The 25,144-nt window shown below is 35.8% G+C and overlaps 2 protein-coding genes across 2 annotated transcripts; both read right to left on the minus strand.

Annotated features, from left to right (window-relative positions):
* Positions 1 to 792: 792 nt before the first annotated feature.
* Positions 793 to 2,329, minus strand: LOC132633779 (putative glycine-rich cell wall structural protein 1). Its single transcript, XM_060350247.1, has 2 exons — positions 2,222 to 2,329; positions 793 to 1,639 (listed from the first exon to the last, which is right to left on the minus strand). The coding sequence occupies exons 1-2, from the start codon at positions 2,322 to 2,324 to the stop codon at positions 1,137 to 1,139; spliced, it is 606 nt and encodes a 201-aa protein (XP_060206230.1). The 5' UTR covers positions 2,325 to 2,329; the 3' UTR covers positions 793 to 1,136.
* A 21,172-nt stretch (positions 2,330 to 23,501) lies between these two features.
* Positions 23,502 to 25,011, minus strand: LOC132630584 (universal stress protein PHOS32-like). The gene is made up of 4 exons (XM_060346154.1): positions 24,722 to 25,011; positions 24,326 to 24,435; positions 24,090 to 24,208; positions 23,502 to 23,778 (listed from the first exon to the last, which is right to left on the minus strand). Exons 1-4 carry the CDS (start codon positions 24,894 to 24,896, stop codon positions 23,688 to 23,690), a joined length of 495 nt encoding a protein of 164 aa, XP_060202137.1. The 5' UTR covers positions 24,897 to 25,011; the 3' UTR covers positions 23,502 to 23,687.
* Between the last annotated feature and the right edge of the window lie 133 nt (positions 25,012 to 25,144).

Below are 25,144 nucleotides of genomic sequence, written 5' to 3' on the forward strand. Positions count from 1 at the left end.
TTGAATGCATCGACAATGTGTGAAGGGAAAAATTAGCATAGAATTCTAAAGATATTACAGTGTGTTAATGAGATGTGATAAGCATATCAAGAAAAAAAAATTGTGACCAATAATAGTTGTGGTGGAATGGTACTAAGTACTCTTTTGACCATAATCAGAGGTCACGGATTCAAGCCCTAGATATGGAATTATCCTTAGTTAAGAAGCACTTTATTCCCCAATGTGGTACTTTTCGATGCAAATCAAAATTTAATCTAGTCCCAATTAATGTGGGTACCAAACACTTTTTGGGAACCAAAAACAGTTGGGAGAATATTTACAACTCACACTTGAATCCATTAATTTCTGTCGGATGATGATATTTTCATAATATTTCATGATTTTTTGCAATTCAAAAATTCATACTCTTTTGGTAGTTCTAACAAGTATCATTGAATTACAAAATACATATTGTCATTGGTGAAGTTATGAGAACTTAATTAGTAACTTTTGCTCGGGTTCTATATAAGTATGTATTAAAGAATTACTTATACACATTTAATTGTGAATTCACTTACTATTGTATATTAATTTGAAATTGATGTAAGAATTGATAAACTTCATTCTTAATCTGTTTCAACATGTTGTTCCCTAAGGTCCAGTAAAGAGAATGGTGGACGGATTTTTCTTGTCTCTTCAGAGGGAGAACGGAATGGTCAGAACAGAAAATACTCTTCTCATTTTATTCTCATAATGAATTTTTTCAATTAAAAATTTGACTCTTCATAGATAGAATAGAAAGAAAATTTATATTTTCGACACAGAATTTAAACTCAGTTTAAACTCGTAAGTTTATTATTTGAAGTTAAAAGAAATTGGTCACTAGATTATTTGGTCGGGGCTTAAAAAATTGTATCATTATTTTAATAAAGTGCTGAAAACAAAACAAGAGTAGAGGTACATCATTTCGAACATTGGTACCGTGCATCTAATAATCAAAAAGTTTGCACTAGCAAAATGTTTATTCAAGAACCACTGGCCATAGTAATTAGGAATTAATCAAGAGAAAAACAGAATCCTTATAGCAAATTACTTGCTTTTAATTTGATTCTCATTAGTTATATGAAAAAAAGGAATTTCTTGAGCAAATGGTGGTATTAATTGCCACCACCACCATGGCCCCATCCTGCTCCGGCGCCAAAACCACTACCACCATTTTGACCACCGCCACCGCCACCGCCGCCACCTCCACCACCGCCACTTGCACCCGATCCCTGACCGTGGCCATATCCAAAGCCAGAACCAAATCCACCATCACTACCTCCTCCACCTCCACCTCCACCACCGCCACCACCGCCGCCGCCACCACCAACAAGACCTCCTACAATTTGGTCAAACCCGCTATTTGCACCCGATCCATGACCCTCGCCAAATCCGAAACCAGCACCAAATCCACCATTAGTACCTCCTCCTCCACCTCCACCGCCGCCGCCACCGCTGCCAAGACCTCCTAAAATTTGGTCAAATCCACCGTTGAAGTTAGGTAAATTGGGTAATAATGTATCCCCAAGAAGTTTCCTTGCAGAGGAAGTTTGCACTAGAACTCCGAGAACTACAACAAGCATCAACTTGCATCTCATCTTTGCATCTATTGTTAGCACTGCACAGAAAAATAGCATTTTCTTGGTTAAAGAATATATGTAGCCTTTCGTCAGTGCCAGAACTAGAAGTTCTATCAAGACAATTCGAAGGGAACAAATGGTACACTTAAATTTAAAATGAGATAAAAAAAATACATTTTAAATCGTTTTTTTACGACAGTAAAGTTTCCCTAGGGTCAAAGGAATTCAATAATTTATTTACATATAAAATTATTTTTATTTCATTTCCTCAGTGTTATTTTAGTGGAATGAATCTCAATTGAACCCCCTTCAATATTAGGTAGCTCAACTTCCAACAACCACTACAAAAAATGAGACTTCAGTGACGACTTTTTGTAGCGATCCATGCAGTCACCAATAAAAATAAGAGTTTTTGTGATGACACCACCGTGTTTGCCACGGAAATGGATCAACCGAACACTAGTCACTAAGACTTCTATTGTCGGCTCAACTAATATGCATAATTTAATTATTATATTTTTAGAGGATATCCGACTCGAACTCGTTAGCAATTTTGAAAAGTATGAGCAACATAAATACATATATCACATCAAGAAAGATGAAAGAGGAATATATCTTACTTTGCTTTCGTGGTCTTTGTTTTGTGAGGCTGAGTGCTGGAGTAGCCATCAAAGACCTAAAGTATTTAAGTAGATTGTGGATTTTTGAGGTACTATGAAACATCTGCATAGGAAGGGGGGTTAAATACTATAGGTAATGGCATGGTCAGTAACTATTATTAATGGAAGTACAATTAATCAATCTATAAACGCTTGCAAGTTGCAAAACGTAAAAAACAAAAAGGAAAAGAGAATGAAGTGAATGTATACGTAATTGAACATCAATAAAGGAAAGAGAGTTACTAAAGGGAATTATAGTATGCGTTTCGCTTTTAAATATTGAAAGTAGAAACATTATTTGCCACTATATGTATTCCATTTGAACTTTTGGAAGTCTTAATTAAAATTCAATGACTTAATTACTCGACATTATGATGATCAAATTCCATGCATTATGAATCATGTAAACAAATAGAGTCCTGCAAAATATAGCTAAATATTCTGAATTAATGTAGGTAATCGTCTAGGTATGTTTCAAAACATTTCATGGATACTGTGCACTGGCTTACTCCAATAAAGCACATACTAATGTTCTAAGACATTTGAAGAAACAACTTACATGTCGTGAAAAAAGAACCTTAGCAAAATACATTATCTTAACTCACCTCTTTTTTCCTTCAGAATCTAATCTAAGCTCCAACCTCGTTATCGACTCAAAGATCAAATACTGCGATCAAAAAGTCAAAATCGATTCCCAGCTAATTCCTCAGTATTCTCATTTTTTCAGTCACAACTTAAGAGTCATAGATTCAATTCCTTGAGTGTGTAGGTGATAAGTTGTGCTACATCCTATGTTTTGATGATTTGTCAAACGACTGGAAAACGGAGAGGGACCTGGTCTATTATATGTTCTCTCTGTACACCGTACAGTGCACAACAACAGCTGTAAAGCCGCACACAAGTACAGCAGAGCTGTTGCGGTTCGGCTTTAAGTCAAACGTGATGAGTGGCCTCTATCCTACCCATATGTTCCCCAATATATATACAATTTGCTCCAACAGATTGGGCATCACTTGAAAAACCTAGGATCACCTTAAAGTGCAGCCGTCCGGAGATTCTCCAAGTGTTCAAAACAAAGCTGACCATAGACTGAAGGACCAGATCCCAACAACTGAAGATGCAAATGTCCCTTAGTTTGGTTTGAGCTTTGTTTATGTTCTCTATCTTGTAAACCTACTCTTCTCTAAAGAAGTTGTTGTAGGTATTCTGAATTCTCAGTAGTTGTACACTTGTTTGTAGCTATTGAGTGGTACCCTTAGCTAGAATTAGTCAAGGTGTATTAGTTGGTTTGGCTAAAGGTAGTCAAACTTTTTTGAGTGCGTGGCTAGAGTTAGTAATAGCGTGTAGCTTACAATAGGGTTATTGTAAGGGTGAGGGATTAAGGGTTTAATTCCTAGATTGCAAGAGGGTGTAATCTGAAGTTGCTCGGTGTAGTGGAGTTGAAATCCTACGTGGTAGGTCGTGGTTTTTAATCCCTTGAGCAAGGAGTTTTCCACGGTAAAATCTTGTCTTATTTACCTACTGAACTGCATAAGAGAACTGGTAGACAACCATGTCTCTTCATATACCGTTTAGTGAACATATAGCCTACATCAATTGGTATCAGAGCGGGTTCTTTCTAAAAGGTTAACACCTAGAAAGAGGCGTTCAAATGGCTGCTGCACTAAACTTAGAGGGAGAAAAATCAAATACAAAACCATCAGGGGCTAGTGAAAAGCATTACAAATGGTGTGCTTCAAGCGATGATGAACCTGACATGGAATGCTTCAGTCGCAGACTCCGAAGGATGATTGAAAAACTCGAAAACACAGTAGAAAATCAGATCTCCCCAGCAAAGGGAGTCCTCCCCACAAGCAAGCTTACGATGAATATGAGTCAATTCCTGCACTCATGGCCAAGTTAGATGCAGATGGTAACGATGAAAGAGAAGGATGAGGTGAACAGATAGATAGTGGCTGCTCTAAGCACATGACCGGCAAAAAAGATGATTTTCTTTCACTCAAAGTCTTTCAAGGTGGAAGTATGTCCTTCGGAAACGACAAAAAAGGGTACATTCTTGGAGTGGGTAAAGTTGGAAGGACACTCTCTCATGCTATTGAGAATGTGTACTATGTAAATGGTCTGAAATATAGCCTGCTAAGTGTGTCCCAAATCTGTGACAAAGGGAATGAAGTAAAGTTCCTGTCATGCTCCTGCACTGTCACAAATCTCACAACTGGTGAAGTGGTGCTGATGGCTAAAAGATTCATGAATGTATATGTTGCAGGTTTTGGTCCTCAAAGTAAAAATGATCTCACTTGTCTAAGTACAATGGAGGATGACCCTGAGCTCTAGCACAAAAGACTAGGGCATGTAAGCTATTCGTTACTAAACAAACTTGCTGTGAAGGACCTGGTTCGTGGATTCCAAAAGCAAAATTTAAGGATCACAAGACTTGTTATTCTTGCATAAAAGAGAAACAAGTAAGATCCTCTTTCAAACCAAAAAGGGAAGTAAATACCTCAAGGCCACTTGAACCTCTTCACATAGATATATGTGGACCGATGAGAATTTCAAGATGAGGAGGAAAAAAATACATTTTTGTGATTGTAGATGACTATTCCAGATTTACCTGGAATCTATTTTTGAAAAGCAGGGTCGAAACATTCCCTGTGTTTTATGCCTTTGTAAAACAGATCCAAGTAAAACTTAGTGTGTATATTGTGAGAATTAAATCTGATCACGGTACTGAATTTGAAAATGCAAAGTTTGACGAGTTCTGTGCTGAAAATGGTATCAGTCACAACTTTTCTGGCCCCAGAACACCCTAACAAAATGGTGTTGTGGAGCGAAAAAATAGAACTCTTGAAGATATGGCCAGAACGATGTTGATAGCGAGTGGTGTGTCTAAAAGTTTCTGGGCTGAAGCTGTCAACACAGCTTGTCATATAATAAACAGATGTATGATCAGGTCTCTACTTGAAAAGACTCCTTATGAGCTGTTAAATGGATGAAAGCCCAAGCTGACATACTTACGAGCTTTTAGCTGCAAATGTTTTGTCCTAAACAACGGCCGGGAAGGCCTGGGAAAGTTTGACGCTCAAAGTGATGAAGGGATCTTCCTAGGTTACTCATCCCACAGCAAGGCATACAAGGTCTACAACAAAAGGATGCAATGTGTAGAGGAAAGTGTGCATCTGATCTTTGATTAGTCAAACTCCCAAAGGAAATGACAAGGCTCGTAATGATGAGGATGAAGATGGACCCTTTCTAAAGGTACCAAATGAAGCAGATGAGATATCAAATGGAAAGACAGAGTCAATGAATTAAATCAAACAAGTTAATGAAACAGATGTTGATAGTCCTTCAAAAAGTGCGGAAGAACTTGATTCTCAAATTACTACACTTGAAGCAGAACATAGGGTGGTAGATACGGTCTCAGACACTCCTAAAGTTGATCAAGAAAGTGGAAGCCACGTATCAATCAATGCTAATGATAGATCCAACACTGAGAAAATTGGTCCATCCACTTCGGTGGTTCAAGCCTCTAAATGGAAGCACAAAGGATCTCATCCTTTTCAAAACGTAATTACTCCCTTGGACTCAGGTATTCAAACCAGATCTAAGGCAAGAAATATGTTCACATTCTCTTCTTTCCTATCCCAAATTAAGCCCAGAAACATCAAAGAAGCCTTGATGGATGCTGACTGGATAGCTGCTATGCAAGAAGAGCTTCACTAATTTGAAAGAAATAAAGTGTGGCACCTGGTCCCTAGACCATCAGATAGAACAGTGATAGGGACCAGATGGGTCTTTCGCAACAAACTTGATGCACTGGGCAACACTACCAGAAACAAGGCCATGCTGGTAGTTCAAGGGTACAATCAAGAAGAAGAAATAGATTACGATGAAACGTTTGCTCCTGTGGCTAGAATAGAGGCAATCAGGATTCTTATAGCCTTTGCATCTCATATGGAATTCAAATTGTTCCAAATGGAGGTCAAAAGTGCATTTTTGAATGGGTATCTCAAGGAGGAAGTCTTTCTCAAACAACCCCCTGCCTTTGACAATCATGAACATCCAGAGCATGTGCTCAAGCTTGACAGGGCATTATATGGTCTAAAGAAAGCTCCTCGAGCATGGTACGAAAGATTGTCAAAATGTTTTCTTGAAAATGTCTTTACCAGAGGAAAGATCGACAACACCCTGTTTCTGAAGAAAAGAGGAAGAAACTTGTTAATTGTACAAGTCTATGTAGATGATATCATTTTTGGTGCTACAAATAATTCATTGTGTGAAGAATTTGCAAAGCTCATGGGGAGTGAGTTCGAGATGAGCATGATAGGACAGTTTAACTTCTTTCTCGGTCTGTAAGTAAAACAAACATCAAAAGGAACTATGATCAGTCAACATAAGTACATCAAAGAGCTACTCAAGAGATTTGATATGGAAAATGATAAGCCTATTAATACTCCTATAGCTACTGCCACTCGACTTAACATGGACGAACCTGGTACTCCTGTAAATGAGACGATGTATAGGGGCATCATAGGATCTCTATTATACTTAACGGCTAGCATGCCTGATATAGTGTTCAGTGTAGGGCTGTGTGCGAGATTTCAATCTTATCCTAAAGAATCTCATTTGAAGGCGGCAAAATAAATCTTGAGATATCTCACGGGGACTCTAGACTTAGTCCTTTATTATCCATCACGAGACAACTTTGAATTGATTAGGTATGCCGATGTTGACTATGCTAGTGATTTGGTAGATAGGAAGAGCACATCTGCATGACACATTTTCTGGGATCATGTTTGATATCTTAGGGAACAAATAAACAAAACTCAGTAGGTCTCTCCACTACTGAAGCTGAATATATTGTTGTTGCATCCTGCTGCACTTTATTGTTGTGGATCAAGCAACAACTCAAAGACTTCAATGTTCTCACCGATTGTGTATTTTTGCTATGTGATAATACAAATGCACTCAACATGGCAAAAAATCATGTACATCACAAATGAACCAAGCACATTGATGTCAGACATCATTTTCTGAGAGATAATATTGAAAAAGGTATAATGTGCATGAAGTTTTGCAAGATAGTAGACCAGGTTGCTGATATCTTCGCAAAGGCCTTGAGCAGGGAGCACTTTGAAAAAAACCGTCTTGAGTTGGGCTTGATCAAGCCTAACTAATTTTCCTTATTTTTGGCTATGATAGAAGAAGAGTTATAATACAATAAAGTGTTTTTCGATGGCATCTAACTCACTTTTATACTATTACAGGTATACACGCATGGCAGTCTCAAAACCAACGCAAGCTTATGTGACAGTGCACACCCCAGAATCTCTCTTAAATCTGTCATAAACCAGTCAAGGGGCCTGCTCCTTGTGACTCAGGTTACTAATCCTTTCAATGCGTGTATAAATTTTGCAACTGTTATAGTGTCATGTCATCCCTAAATTGATCCACTTAATTCCACTCAACTACCTTCCCATAAATTCATGATTCTTTTCTTCTCTCTCCCCACTCAAGTCCACAGCCCTACTTTACTCCTCCTTCTCCATCGTTCTAGATTCGCCTTCAAAATTATTTTCTCTTTAACCAATTTATCATCAAGTATTGGTATTAGCATTTTCAGTATGTCAACCTTAGCTAAAACTGTTTCTACTTCCTCCCCTTTCAAATTTGCATTCCCTGCCTCTGCAACCAAATCTCGAGCTTCTCAGACAATAATCTACCATCCTTTGCAAGATCAAAAATCTCTGGCCTCTTTCGGACTCGCAAGAATCTATCTCCTAGAACATTTGTAGCCTTCCTGCCCAATTCTCACCAAGCTGACCAGCTTGACCTGACCAAAGAGACTGAAATACAAGGTTAGGAAACTACAAATAAAGTCGTTGCCAATACGCCAAAAGGTAAGTCGGTGAGAATTGAAATGAATAGACCAGTGAACAAAGATGGGTTTTTCCTTTCTGCACCTGAAGGAAACTTACCTTCCTCTGAAAGAAACAAGGGAATAGCTTAATCATCCAAGGAGCTAGATGGGTGCACCTCAACAAGGGAAAAAGGTGGATCCAATATCCCACACAGCGATGCTGCGATGTTGGTTGTTCTTGCACAAACCTTGCAAGCCATGAATAACGGTGAGGGTGTTATTAGTAATTTGTCATCTAGGTCTGTAAAGCTAACCAGGGACTCCAACGAGAGACCTGCTCTCTTAGCCCGAGAGGAATCTGGGTCTTCTGCGCTCTATGCAAAAGAACATGGTTTTACGAATGACTTACCTAAGGACAGGGATATCTTGTTGGATGAAGATGTTCGATTTTTGATGGTATGAAAAGTGTGATCCAAAAAGGAAAGTTGCTCAAAACAAAACCCTCAGAGAAATAAATCATCAAGTCACCAAACCTCGTTCCTCCCTAAAGAGCACAAGTAGTAGTCAAAGGGAATCTAGTTTCTCTATGCACCAACAGAGTGGTAGAAGTGCTCCTCAACTCGAAAGAGAAGGCACAGAAAATTCGAAGGGGTCTAAGAGGTGTGTGTCCAAGACAGGAGGTGTTGGCAGAGTCTCTACCATCTCTATGCTTCTTAGAGCTCAGAAGGTTGCAAATGGTGATATTCATAGGGTTACTGCTGACAATAATCTTTTCAAAGTCGAGCTATCTCGAATGACACAGGAGTCTGGCTCCTCTTCTGCCTTGGAGGCTGCCAATGCTGAAAACTTACGTCTGAAGGTCGCAAATGAACGGCTTAAGAAAAGGTTCGTTTTCCTTCGTGACCGGATGCTGCAAGATCAGTGCTCCAGTAATGCACGTTTTGATAAACTCCTGACAGCCTTTCTCCCTCAGTTTTCATCTCCCACTCTCTCACCAGTTCTTCCTCCTCCTTAAGTCAGTAAGTATGCTATCTTTTTTTCCTTCGTTGTATGATTTGGCACTACGACAGGTAACTTACTATACACTATTAATCTGATTGCTATCTCCTGCTTGCCATCTCTGCTATTTTGGGAGTCTCTCTGTCTTATGCACTGTTACTCTCTTCCTCGTTCATAAACTGTTCATGTCGTGTTGCCCAAATGGCTCGGAGTTAATGCTATTGAACTTCTTTGTGCTGGATTAACTTTGTCTCTTTTCAATGATGCCAAAAGGGAGAAAAATATTAGATGCATGTTCAAAGATGGAGGGAATAAAGAAGAAAATAGCCTGTGTTCTCAGGGGGAACACGATAACTTGCAACTTGCTTTAAAATAAGTCACCGGGAGAACATCAACTCGGTGTTTGTTATCATCAAAAAGGGGAAAATTGATTAAGTTGTGTTACATCCTATGTTTTGATGATTATCAAACGGCTGAAAAACAGAGAGGGACCTGGTCTATTATATGTTCTCTCTGTACACCGTACAGTGCACAACAACAGCTAGAAAGCTGCACACAAGTACACCAGAACTACACACAAGTACAACAGAGCTGCTGTGGTTTGGCTTTAAGTCAAACGTGATGAGTGGCGTCTATCCTACCCATATGTTCCCCAATATATATACAACTTGCTCCAACATATTGGGCATCACTTGGAAAACCTAGAATCACTTTAAAGTGCAGCAGTCACGAGATTCTCCTAGTATTCAAAACCAAGCTGACCACAGACTGAAGGACCAGATCCCAACAACTGAAGATGCAAATCTCCTTAGTTTGGTTTGAGCTTTGTTTATGTTCTCTATCTTGTAAACCTACTCTTCTCTAAAGAAGTTTTTATAGGTATTCTGAATTCTCAGTAGTTGTACACTTGTTTGTAGCTATTGAGTGGTACCCTTGGCTAGAGTTAGTCAAGGTGTATTAGTTGGTTTGGCTAGAGGTAGTCAAACTTTGTCGAGTGTGTGGCTAGAGTTAGTCATAGCGTGTAGCTTACAATAGGGTTATTGTAAGGGTGAGGGATTAAGGGTTTAATTCCTAGATTGCAAGAGAGTATAATCTGTAGTGGAGTTGAAATCCTACGTGGTAGGTCGTGATTTTTAGTCCCTTGAGCAAGGAGTTTTCCACGGTAAAATCTTATCGTATTTACTTACTGCACTACATAAGGGGACTGGTAGACAACCAGGTCCGTTCATATATCGTTTAGTGAACACATAGCCTACATTAGTAGGTTTGGAGTAAACTCTAGTTTCTTGTAGTATTTCTCATTCACAACCACTATTTCGATATTAAATATAATATTGTGATTGAACTTTGATGAAGGTTAACCTTGGTTGTCCAAAACTCCTAGTTCTTCTTGTTGACACCCAATTTCGTCCCTCCTTTATTTCAATTTATTTCCTTGGGCTTCAAAATTTATTAATGAGCTAAATACTCTATTTTCACTACTATTTTATTTGCTACTACTATTAATATCGTCACTTTCATTTTCACTATTTTACTATCCATATTACTAGCATTACTTTATCACAAATTTCAAAATGATTCGTCATCATTTCACTCTCGGATTTTGTACTCGTTAAATTAATTATACTTTACTAAGTCCTTTATTTTCTACATATTACTAACTAATTATCATCATTATATATGTACAAGTTAGTCACTTAGAAGTTGAAGAAACTAACTACTAAGAAGCCCAAAGGAAATTAATTAAAGGAAGAAATTAGTCCAAAGTCAGGCCCCAAACTCATGTTCAGCTAGCCCAACTCGTGACTAGTCTTTTAAAACAGATCAGCCCACCAGGCGAGACCAGCCCATTACCCTATATTCGATCCAGCCCATTATTTTTATACCCGACCCGGCCCACTTATCATTCATCTAAGACCTAAATGACAAAGAACACACAGCAACCGCACATCGTTCCTCTTTCCTTTCTCTCTCCCCCTATCTCTCTTCTTCAGCAAATTTAGCAAGAATCACAGAAATTTTCGTGAATAATAGGATTTGCATGGTTAAATCGGGAAAGCTAATTAATGGTCCGTCACGGGTTCAATGTGGAAGAGGCATTTCATCCTTTTCTTGTTTTCTTTTTGCATTTGTTTCAATCCGAAACTTTAATGAGTTCTTGTCCGTTTTTGAATTCGAATCTTGCTTTATCAACCCTTCTGATTTTCGAGTACAAAGCTTTATTAGGACTTTTGTCTCCATCTTCTTTGTTGATGTCATAAATCTGAAACTAACCCCAACGTTCGGATCGACACACATGGTTGACTCAACTTTGAATTGAGTCCAACATCCCGCCCAAATCGAAACCCTAGGTCTGGATTGACACCTATAAATGTCACCCAAAGTCCTGAGCCGAAAAAGGGGAAAAAATGGTTTGGAATCTGGGTCCAGGGTACCAAAACTCCTAATTGAGTCTTTCACTCAAAACCGAGTCCTGTTTAGTCCATGAATTAGCTTTAAGGAAAGTTTCCAACAAGCCCAGTACACTTTCTCTTATTTTCAAAAACCTTCTTTGTTTCGTGTGTTTGGGTGTTGAGATTTGTATTCGAAAAGATTCGGGCGTCGTTCGTGTTCGAGCGTAAATCCGAGATCCCGAACCCTGTTCGCTGCACACGAGGAAGGTCAGCAATCCTCTGTTCTCTTCTATCTTATTGCATGTTACATTCCTCGGTGTGTTTTAGTGTTTTTGTCTGCTTAATTTGGTTTTGCTATGTCTACTTTTGTTGCCTGTCTAATTTGGTTGTCATGTTTTAGGGTAATATTTGTCTTCTGTTTAGTTTAGTTATCGGGTTAGTTTTTAGTTACAATTTATTCTAATTTGATGCTGCCATGTTAAAATAGTTTAAGGGATTTATATATGCCTAGTGATGTTGATTTAGGTTTGATCATGTTTAGTCTAATAGTCCTTTGTCTATTTAACTATTAGAAAGGGTAGTTTATTACTTGTCTTGCATAAACACGCCATCTCTATCACTAGTCAGTGTTGTGAATTATGTGAATCGCCCACTTTAGCCTAGTTTCTTGCCATGTCCTTCTGCTTTAACCATTTTATCTTAGTTTCTTAATATGTGGTCTCACAGTTAGGTGTTATACATACAAATTGGGGTTTAGTCAAATATCTAGGAATATGACTTAAGAAATATTTTTGTTTGAAGGCTACAGTTGTTTAATGTCATCACTTGTTCAATTTTTCCATCTGTATGTTTTTTTAAAAAAAAACTTATGGATACCTGATTATTTCAAAATATTGCACTAGTTCATCATTGAAGGATTCCTAAATAGTTTAAGTCCAAGATAAATGGCAAAATAGAGAGTTTAAATTGGTTATATGGAGTCCTTATATGTAAACTAAACTTGAAGGAGCATTGAAAAGCTTTAACATGACTATTTGAACCTGTTTCTATTTAATTTGGCATAGAAACTGTTTTGAACTGCTTTGCATAAAGTTAGCATGTTTTAGTCTCTCAACGAACACTTTTTATCTGCCTTCATGGTTAATCAGAAGTTTTGTCTAATGTAGCTAAGGTCTTAATCTCAAATGGTCATAATTTTGGCAAACAAGCATCTGTATACTAATTTGAGTTCTCTATGTGATCAATGATGCATTAGTAAAGGTTTAAAATGTTTAGACTTTTCACATGTGTTGTTTGATAAAAGGGCAAGGACTATAAAAGCTTAAAGGAGTAAGTTTCCACCTAACTTGGACTAAGTACTGCCTGTTTGAATGGCCTGTAGTTTGTTTGATCATTTGAAAGATAAAACAAAAGAAGAAATTCTAGGTGGAACGGCTTATATGTCCTTTAAACTCGTCACATATTAACCTGCTCTTTGTTGAATCTATTAAACCAAAGGGAATTAACAAAACCAGCATTTTTCCTTTAAAAGACTTGGGTTGTAACTTGTTTTGACTGGATTATTGATGATGAATACTATGCTTCAATGTAGAACCATCTGCTACTTTGTCATGTCCTTGATTTGTTGCAAGAACCACATATAGTTAGACTAGTTCAGGTCTTTTTGTGCCTATGTCCGTAAAAAATGATCAAGTTTGATGTTTATGCTGGATATGGCTATGTAAACATTTTTCTCTTCCCATATTCCCTTTCTCAGACTGCTTCTGTCTTTGCACCATTGTTGACACCCAATTTTGCCCCTCCTTTATTCCAATTAATAAATCAATATCTTATTTTTACCCTTACTTTATTATAATTTCTACTACTATATCAATATTGTTAAGTATTGATACATCGTACATCGCTACTTACTTATTATGTATAACTTAGGTAATATTTTACTCTATTATTACTTTGCTCATATTTTATATATTAACGCTAATTATGGAATTTATTATTATCGTTATTATTATTGTTATTCCTACTTAATATATTTGATCTAATTTAGAAGCCCATACTTTAAATTCATTAACCCACCAGCCCACAAAACTCTTTTAGATCAGCCAAATAAATGGCCCAAATAATCAAGCCCACACTTCAAACTCATTAAATCACCAGCCCACTAGCATTTCTACCCGTCCGGCCCATTACCCACTACCTAATTCACCCAACAGTCCAGCCCATACCTGCTTCTACCCGACCCGGTCCAACCTTAGCTTTCATCAGTTGAAACCTGGGTAAACCTAATCCCTCAACACGCTGCACCCTTCTCTCCCTCGCTGCTCTCTCTCTCTACCTTCTCCCTTCCATTTTCAGATGCCCGCTCCTCCCCTTTAGCCATTACAGATGGAACATCCCATTTTCGTGCAATATGCACAGCTTTCTCTTGTCGTCTTCTCTCCTCTCTCCTCTCCATTTACAGCGAAAATCAAACTCCCTTTACTCTCACAGATTTTGATTACCCCCATTTCGTGCAATACCTTTCATCTCTCTCCCTTCCATATTGAGAAAATGACAAGCTCCATCGACCGTGGATAGAAAATTGCCCCTTCAATTCAGGGCAAATTTCCCACTTTTTCACCTTTTCCCTCCTCTTCTCTTTGTCACGAGATTCGGTCAACAAAGGCATAGCACAAGAAGCCAAGAAAACTTTTAGAGATCTGAGCATTCACGGGTTGATTCAAACGGCTTTTTAGTTTTTGTTTTTGGAGCCAAAATCGAGAATTCAAAAGCTGAAACCCTAGTATACATTTCATATAAATGCACCCCATATGAGACGTTTGGGGGGAGGGATACTTTTACTACCCTCAATTTTTCTATTTTTTCATTTACTACTTTAAATTGTGGATTCGGTAAAATTCCATTCTGTTTCGAGTTCTGTTTGAGTCGCCTTATCCCCTCCTAAACATCTACATTTTTGCTAAATCACTATATCAGGGAATATTCACTTTAAGTCGTTGATCCTCTCTGTTGTCACTTTGAAATCGAGGGCAGATTCGAGACCTCGACATCCCTGTTCACTGCACCCACAAAAGGTCAGTGTGTTCTTTTTATTTTGAATCTAAAGTCTGTGATGTGTTCGTTTATGTTGTTGCTTCCGTTTGGTTGAATTTCAGTTTAGCAGCTTAGTAGTATTACGCATGTTCATGGTTTAGTTAGTCTAATTTCGATTTAGTAATGAATAATGTTTATGTGTCCGTGTCTTAATTGGTTTAGTCTCAGTTTAGTAATTAATAGCATCTGTATGTTTATGTCTTACTTTAGTTTAGTTTTTAGTTTTACTTAGTTATAGGGTATTTTGGTTTGGAATACATGTCGGTTGATAGTTACGCCTCTTCGATCCGATCTCAGGTTAGTCTTAGCTTAGTTTCTTAATACAAGCTGGTTTAGTCAATCTGTGAGTATGCAAATATTGTTGATTATGACAGATATATACAAGTCTTGTCCCTTTATTCGAACATGAATAATCATACGACTAATTTGAAAATGGAGGACTGTTTGATTCGATCTGTTTAGCGTACATCTGTTCGGAACTATGAATGCCCATTAAATTGAACCTGAATGTTGTTTTACTCTTTTAAGTTGAAGCCATAAGTTCGTGTTTGTGGAATGGTAAATTTGTGTCAAAGACCTGTTGTTCTGTTTATGCCGGATAGAGGAAAAGGTGGCTTTAAATCGTTGCGTCTTTTCTTGTTTTCATCATCTGTTTAAATATGCGTAAAATCTCTAATGTCCTTAACATGTCAGAATTATATAATGAGCTTGTTGAATTAAAGTAGGAGAAGAGTTAAGACGTAGTTAGTTTGTATAATTATCAACTTGTCCCAAACCAGAAAATGTCCAACTTGCTGTTTTTGATTCTTTAAAATTCAGTCTTTAAGCTTACCTTCTCTCCTAAAAGCATTGAGTTGTTTGGTTATCTTTAGGTTCAACAGTGTCTCTGTTTAGGCTCTCTTTTCTTAACTCAGTCATCTACATGTTACAACTTATTATATTAAGTATAGATTGGTGTAAATCAACCTGTTTGGTATGGTCCTGTGATATTCTTTTCCATCTTTTTATTCCTTTCTCTTCAAGATAATAGAATGTCGGCTCTATTAGGGAAAAATCATGCCTTGCCCAGATTTCATTGTGTTAGTGTAATCTTGTCGTGAGTCTCGTTTAAGTTTAAAATCCAGCCTACTTTGAGGGATTTAGTCATAATTTGAAACTTGAAACCTGCTAGACCTAGTGGATGTGCCTCTGTCTAAATAACTTGCAAACAAATGAAATACTTGAATATGCTAAAGGCTAGTTGAACTCTTATATGTGTTTTCTTGAAGTCATCTGTGCCAAGAGAGGTCTTAATTTGATAGCTGCTCATCCTCTGCCATCAATGGCATTTGAGTTTCCTACAGTTATGGTTTGCTTTCTTTCTGTCTAGAAAGTATGGTGGATATCGGTTCCCCTGTTAAAGAAAGATGTCTCTAGTTAAATCTATAGTATGTGGGATGTTAGCTATAAATATGCATCAAGTATAACTATGACATTTTCGTGATGATTTCAAGATGCTTGGCAAAGTGAAAACATTCGGTTGTCCTTGGCTCATTAGATAAGTCACTGATTGTGTTTAGAAATCAAGGAAATTGATATTCAAATTGTTTCTTTTTTGATCGCTGAGTCTGCCAGGTCCAAGACATGGGTCTATATTGATAGTTAGTCATTAAAGGGTCATACTTAATCCTTTTTTCTTACCTGTTGTACTTAGGGATCTCTTATAAAAGACGACATCAATTTATTAAAATCAAAAGCAATTTCCAAAGGGCATGGAATATGTGACCATTCGTTTGTCATGTTTGGGTGGAAAATCAAACTGAGTGTGCTCGTCCTAATCATGTGTATCTGTGCAGTGTCTTCCTTGGGTTTATTTGTGGCTATGAATCGAATGATCATGTTACTTTACTTTGTTTATTAGCTTTTGGTGTTATAAAATGATTCATATCACTATCCTAACTCTTCATCACTTTTTTTGTTTACATGAACACCGGAGTCGAAGAGTTTCACTTTGGAACTCGACGTCACGCCGCAAAGGCCTGAAATGTGCATCTACATCCTCTTTTATGCCTCTCGGTCCCTCGAAATGCCTCTGAACAGAAGGAAAGGGAGGGGCAAATCAATTGGCGAATCACTGAAATTTCGTTTTTCCACCGAAGCCAAATATGGCTTTACTCCATTCCCTCTCATTCGCTAGTGTTGCTTGTTGCTAGAATGTTTGCTATTTTTTGTGGTGTGATTATTAATTGTCGATGATTCTACTTTGCTTAATTATGTGGATCTTTCTCCAAGTTGATATTAGAATACTTATTTGATCATATAGGGATTTTATTTGTTGAAATTAGCTAATATTTAATAGATGAACTTATCATATAAGTTAAATAAAATATGATGTTTTCTTAAGCCTTAGCTTTCTAACAGACAGAAACGTCACGAATTTTTACACTAACGTTAGCTTTGTTTGAAAAATAAAAATAAAGCAAACTGGTTCTTTTTATGGATAACTTTTCACTTTAGCTCTTTTCCAACCCTTGAAATACGTATTTGTTAAAACAACATTTACATAATCTATATTGAACTAATAGTCTTTCTATAAAAACTTTAAACTTTACCGATATTAATCTTGCAATAACGCTTTTAAATTTGTTAGTCGGCATAACCTACTTTCTCCAAATAGTTATAAAATGTTGTACAAACCCATACCTCCCTTGGTTTATTTATAACTGAAGTCTTTTTATACAAACTATTATCCTTTTTACAAATCCTATTTAAAACAGCATGTTCATATTTTTTTACTATAACACCCACAAGATATTTTCTTAAATATGTAAAATATTATATTTGCATTCTTAGCCTAATTAAATTTTAGTCCGGTCGGTTAACCATTATTAATGGAATTTAGAGGATGTCTAATACCTTCCCTCTAGATTAGTTGAACCCGTACCTAGAATTTTGGTTTCGTAGACTTTAAAATAAAATCACTTTAGATAATTACTTTAATAACCTTAGGTGCCCTAATTCACCATAAATAATTAGGTGGCGACTCCTTTACTTTAATTAACCCCGAAATTATCGGGATGTTATAAATTATTTTTGACCCCGGTTGAAATAGGGTATAACAACCATCTTGCTTGCACTTGTACCATCTTTCCGATATTAACCTTCTAAATACCCCTATGGATGTATATACACGAGATATACTTAAATATACACAATATATACATAATCCACTGGTCTGTTTTGAATTTGCGTTATATATGTGTAGCCTTATTTATTGATTACGTACTAATCCTTTCCTTTCGTTTTATGCATGACCATCGCGTACGAGTCCAAGGGACTCCTCATCATCCGCATTCGATGTTGGGCCAAAACCCAACGAAACTTTCTTCTCGAGTCAGCCCCAACCCACAGTGCATAAAAATAGATTCTTGGGCCAAAGCCCATGTGGTGAAAAGAAAATTGATTGCAGCCGTGCTTAAATGGGCTAAGGCTATTTAGTTATATTTGCTCTTTTACTTTATTGTGTGTATTTGACTTATATTATATGACTAACTTTATCTTATTTTTGTTTTTCTTGACTTAGACGGATCTTAGCGGGGTTTGTGGGAATTGTAGTTTGGGAAGACTAAGTAACGGATTTTAGAATGAATTTAAGTGTTTGGTTAATCGTTAAAATTTTGGCTAAACAAATTGATTTTCCAAGAAAGACGCCAAAGGCTAAATAACAACAACGCCCTTTTCAGAAAACTCAGGTTGATTTCATAATATTTTAAATGATGAAGGCTTGGATCACATTTTTTAGACATCAAAATCCTTTTCGATTTCCGACGATTTCATCATATTTTAATACTATAAAACCTTAAAACTTTATTGATATTAATCTTATAATATCATATTTGTATTTTCACTATAACTTTAGCAATACTCACAAAGATATTTTATTAAATGTTGTAAAATGTTACGTCTACATTTTAGCCTAATTAACCTTAAGAACGGTCGGTTAATCATTGTTAATGGATCTTAAAGGGTGCCTAATACCTTCCCTTTAAGTTAGTTGAACCCTTACCTAGAATCTTAGGTTAATAGACCTTAAAACGGAGTTAACTTTAGAAAAGACTTTAATTAATCTTAGGTGTCCTAATTCACCATAAATAATTAGGTGGCGACTCTCTTAACTTTAATTAACCCCGGAATTACCGGGATGTTGTAAATTATTTTGACTTCGGTTAAAATAGGGTATAACACTTCCCTCTTGATAATTATTCCTCGAGGAAATTCCTTAAAGTCTTGTTGGAACACTACTAAAACGGGTCACTTTTAAGCGAAAAAAAATCAATCAAACGTGATTGATTTTAAAGAATTACAAACCAAAAATTGATCGTATTGGGTGGGCCTGAAAAAAGCTGGTCTGTAAAAAAAATCACCGACTCTATCAGTTAATCAGCTAGGAAAAAAAAAATTAACCAAGTCGGTTTTCTTAAATTACACAATTATAAAATGCATCAGTCGAGATCAAATGGAGGTCTGTACTGTATAGCAAGTTATTATTCTACCACTAGGTCGTTGATGCTTGCTGATCTAACGCTTTTGTCTTTCTATTTAGACTCTTGAACCGCATTTTTGCCCAAAAATAACCGACATATCTGGTCGATTTTTTTATTAAAAAACATTACCGACCACTTCGGTCGGTCTTTTTAAATGAGTTGACTGAAGAATTGACTTAAAAAAATCGACCAAAAATCAATTTTAAATAATAAACTAACCACATTGGTCAGTTTGTCAAAAATATTATTTCCCTATTAAAATTGCCGATCGTGTCGGACAATTTTTCTATTTCCCGAGTTGACTAAGGGATCAATCCAATTCAGTCGATTTCTTAAAAAAAATGAACTTTTTTTTTTTTTTTACTTATTTCATCTGACTTGGTCGATTTTTTAGTCGGTATTTTTGATTGACCAAATCGGTCGGTATACTTTGGTCAAAAAAGAACTGTTTTGGGTAGTGCTTGATCACGTTGAACGATTTGTTAGATTCTGCAATTGTACAATTAAGGCCATTCGGACCATTTTTGTAATAGCCATTAGTAGCTACTGTGAATAGTCTCTTCGTCCCAAATTATCTGTCATGGTTTCTAAAAATAATTTGACGTTCTTGAAGTTCAAGACGATTAATTATTTATCCTATTTTACCCATAGTAGAAATGTTCTTGAAGATTACAACCACCTCAATTATGGGTGATGTTATGACTGTTCAATTACCAATGAAGGGTAAAATAGTTAAAAACCTCCTTCTAATTAATGTTTCTTAAGGGGCGTGTAAAATAGAATCACAAGATAATTTGAGATAGAGGGAGTAGTTAGGTGTAGGATATATTTTCGTTAGCTTGTTTTGATATATATGATTAGGAACTCTTTAAGAGTGTAAGGATGAATTCTTTTGTTGATGTTAAGCTTATTAAGGTGATTTTCAACTTTACTTTTCCAGGGTTATGCCTATAGGTTTGGTTCTGGTAATTTCTAATTGTTAGGCTTCTGTGTTATTTCAGAGGTTTTTTCAATTACTTGGATCTTTCCCAAATATTATCTTCTTTTTTGGTACTTGCTTCGGGGTATGAATTCATATGTCATCTAATATCAGAGCTTGGATTAGTAAATATATAGTATATGTATACATAAAACAACAATTAACCCATATAAGATTCTACTTTGTGTAATTTTTTAATGAAAAGGTGCCAATCTACTCTCCTTGAATAAAATAGTTCATCCCATGTTTGCCTCCCCATACAAGCTGCAAAGGTGATAAAACGACGGTTCAGCAATCAGGGGTGAAATCAGTGAGTTGTTGAAATATTTTTGAGAAAAACCATCGGGTACTGTTAACATCAGAATATTTTTGACTAGTGAATGTAATTATTGTTGACCGATTAGCCAAACGTGTAGCTTGCCCTATTTAGACAGTGGTTTTGAGCTTGTCGACGGCCAAATGCTTTTATATAAATTGCACTACCTTGTATGGTACATTATCCAACCAACACACAAAATTAGTCCAATTCAATTCTACTTCAAGCATTCCATTTTACTTCTGCCTTTACCTTACCGTTCAATTTTCCTAGTTTTGTTTTAGCCAACACTAGTCTACACAGAGGTGGATTTATGATTTAAATTGTAGGGGTTTAACATTTTATATTTTTAGCACTAAACCATTATACAGTCAAACCTTTCTATAGTGGCAGCGTTTGTTCGTAAATTTCATGGCTGCTAAAGTGAGGTGTTGTTATGCATGTATACTGACATTCAATATTTAGATCTCATTTAGCTGTTATAAATAAAAGTATGCAAACAATTAAATTTTTGTACTTTTTATGCTATAAACAAAAATAATATACTTGTAAATTTTAAAATCTCAATTGATTTTCATATCTCATAAATTAAAAATTGAAAAGACTAATAAATTGCTACTAAATCCATAACTAGTTGTACCACACAAATAAAGAATTAAAATATATGGAACATATGCATTTTAAATTAATTGAGAATTTAAATATTTCAAGTCTGACGTAAGAACTCTACAACTGTAGGCTGTTTCGTAAATTCTATTCTCTTAGTGATAATATAACGCTTCAACTGATGAAATATTTTGTCCAAACTTTCAGCAAAAGGAAATTCAATAGTTTTCCCTTGAAGGCTGTCTAAGTGCTTAACATTTGACTCTTCTATCTCCAAGTAGCAGTAGGTTGAGGCTCTTCATCAACACTTTTGTTGTCACATAATAAATTTTATAAAATATTATTACACGCTATTTGAGTATGACTGTTATAGAGAAGTAATTTTACAAAGAGTGTACCGCTATAACGGATGTCATTCTGTTCCGGAGAAAATCAGGCCATTATAGCGAAATGTTGTTATAACGAATGACAATTATAGCGAGGTTTGACTGTATTTCTAAAGTTATGAGTTCATATCTACTATTTATTGTAATTTTAGTAAATTTTTATACATAAATTTATACCCCGCATTAAAAATTTGGGGTTCAATTGAACCCTAGTGTTCCATCTGCCTCTGAGTCTACATCCTAACTTTTCACACAATTCAGCACGTAATTTTTACCATCTTAATAAATGCTTTCACTGAGTTATCCGATTGTTTCTTTCAAATCAAATACCAACCTATTTCTGAATTTTATTTTTTCTAAAATACAAGCACATGATGGACTCCGTGAAGTTAAATCCTAACATGGTCAGTTAAATCGGGGACAAATTTATAGTCATATACACACATTACACAACCTGATCAAAGTTGATGTTTTAGGCTATGTTTCTCAAACTTTTCAAAATTGTCTATAGATATTTATCGAATCCTCTAAAAATAATGTATTTTAAAGAATGCAACACGAATACAATAACATTTTTAAAAAAACTCGAGCAATATTGCTTTAGGCAATTTTACTCAATTTCACCCCAATTAGAAAGCTAGCTTCTTCAGCAATTATTTTTACCAATCATCCTTCCCATTATACAGGGGACAGACCATGTGATCCTATTAACTACTTCCCCCGCTGTTTGTATATTTATATCCAACCACGAACAAATAAAGAAATAAGTTATCATATAATAAGTCCAAAAGACATGTTAATTAAGATCTGTGATTTTCATAATGTTTTCTCATTCCTATGCTTGGAAAACTTTATAACATGCTGCACTGTTTAAATCTCACCAAACAGTAGTAGCAGGCATTTCAATACTTACTGACTTTATGGCTGCAATTTTTTTTTTTTATATGACATGGGAACCCGCAGCCGCTATCCTTCGGATGCACACAGGGTAAACTCAGCTTCTGTGCAATAGCTCGCAAACTTTAGAGGAGAGATAACCCGCACTAGGCAAACTCCGTGTGACGAACTCGACCCAGAAGGCAAATCCCCTGCTGTTGTAGGCAGGGGATTTCGAACCTGAGACCTCTTTTATGAAAGCCCCATGCTCAACCAACTGAGTCACCCTTGCGGGTACTGACTTTATGGCTGCAATAATACATCATTTTATGATCTAGGCATATTATAATGGTTAATGAATTCAAATTTAATAGCTAGCCATGTGGAGGAGCTATGCCATCAACTTGGTCCATTAATTCAAGCAAGTTGGCGTAGATTATTATTGCCTACCAGGATCTTGACTTGCAAATATTTCTAAGTGTATGACAAAAAAAAATAAAAAAAAAAAGAAGTTCAATTATATTCCACATGGCATGTTGAAGCTTGATTACTTCTAATCTAGGATAAGAGTTGAAAATTGTTTATGTAAGCATAGGAGTTTATTTGATTATTTCTAAGTTTACAATACAGATCAGTAAATTGCTATCAACTTGAAAAGCCATTACCAATCTCAAGAATTCTAACCCAAGAACAGTGAAACAACCTTTTTTTTTTCTGAAGGTAAAGGTCATAAATGCCCCTTCATTACGCTAAATGAAACAATTTTGTCCTTTATTAAAAAAGTGTCTCGTTCTTAACTCTACATTACCAAAGTGAAGGGTGTAAAATTTTAAAAGGGATTGGTTCATAAAAGTAAAAAAATTGAATTTGCTTTTGAACTTTGAAAATGGTCAAAATTTGCCCTTCAACTGTTGCTATTGTCAGGCCACAAAAACTATGCTACTTTGGTAACAATAGGGGTAGGAAGGAGATACTTTTTTGACAAATGACAAAATTATTCCATTTCTAATAGTCAAGGACGTATTTGATCCTTTACCCTATTTTAAATGGTAGGCATGTATCTCAATTAATTCACGAGATACTTGCTACCTCATACTCCAATATAAGTATCAAAAAACTGTCTAAAAAAAAATTGGAGTTCTTGTTTTAGACAGAAGATAGGAGGCGCAAAGGGGGTTTGAAGGGGAGATAACTAGTCATAAGAGCAGATAAATTAGAGTAAATCATCAATTTCTCATTATTAATTGAAACCAGAAACAAGATCTGTCTCATCTAGCATTGAAAGTAATGAAATTGTCGTCATAAAAGAAATTACAAGAAGTAAAACCCTTCATCTTATTCGAAAATGGTATCATAAGTAGCATTTTTTCACTCATATATAACCAACAAAACCTGATCTCTAGTGCTTGTGAAAATCTGGATCCTTAACAACAGTCACAGGGCAGGTCGCAACAGACAATACATAGTTGGTCACACTTCCCATGATTATCCTGTTTTACCAACAGATACATATCCAAATATTAATGACAAAAATACTACTTGAATCAGAAAAAACAAAGATCAGCTATTTAGTAAAAAAGAACCAAAAAAACAGATGTTTCTTAATAATAAATTCAGGCTTTAGAATTTTGAATTTATAGATTCTAGTTAGTAAAAAAAGAGGTATTTCTTAATTAATTCAGGCGCGAGTTAAAAAATTTTGAATTTATATATTCTAGCTTCTAGAAAAAAATGATACTGAATTTTTTATTATTTATATTTATTATGTGAATATTTTTAACACAATTACAGCCAAAATTACCTTTTGATGGTACTGAGGCCTCTGCTACCCATAACCAAAGAGTTCAACTTCAGATCTCCAACAGCTTCACATAGTTTCTCCCTAGCATCTCCCCAGTATATCTTGATCACAACTTTTATCTATACAATGATCAAATAAAAAAAAATCAGAAAAATTAAACAAACTAAAATTATCAACCCACAAAAAAAAAAAAAAAAAAAAAAAAAAAGGAAAATGGTGGATGATTGATTGAAAACCTCTTTTTGCCTAGTAGCAGTATCAAGCAAATCAAGAACTTCCATATCAGTCTTCACATCATATTTCTGCAACACCTCAGCCTCCCTAAACTCCACCAAAGGAATTAAAGCTAATCCAAAAACAAAAACAAAATCAAAGTATTAATTAACACCCTGTTTCACAAAGATTTTAACTTCTCTACCGTCAGGTAATGATTTCTCAAATGGTCAATCAACTAATAATTATTATCTCGTAAAGTAATCCGTTTTCTTGATTTCTGACATAATAACTATTAGTTCAGCGACTATTTGAGAAACCAACTCCCAGAATCAGATCACCTGACTATAGATAGACAAGTAGATAATTCAAATCCATAAAAAAAAAATAAGAACAAGAAAAGAAGCAAATTAACTTACGAGAACCAGACTGAGCCCAAAGCTTATTACGTGACTCATCAGAAGAATGAGTCTTGATGTGGATGATGTAAAAAGTGTCACCTTCATCAGCTAAGTTATCAATGGCCCATTTAAGAGCTGTTTTGCTGCTTTTTGAGAAATCCATTGCTACACCAATTGTTCTGTCTTTCACCATTTTTGCTTGCTGATTATTTCTTGATCTTTGTTTTTCTCCTAATTAATAATGAAAGAGATATGGAGCACCTTCTTGTTGCGCGTGAAAAATGAAAGTAGATATAGGAGATACGCGTTAAGGCAAAGAGATATAAAGCAGGGTTCGTTTGGACCAGCTATTTTAGGTATCATTTTGTTAGTGCCACTTGTCTTCTTTCACTTACCTAAAATATGGACAAATTGAAGTCATTCTTGTTGGACAGAAATTTA

This window comes from Lycium barbarum, chromosome 3 (genome assembly GCF_019175385.1).
Source record: "Lycium barbarum isolate Lr01 chromosome 3, ASM1917538v2, whole genome shotgun sequence".
Taxonomy (NCBI): Eukaryota; Viridiplantae; Streptophyta; class Magnoliopsida; order Solanales; family Solanaceae; genus Lycium; species Lycium barbarum.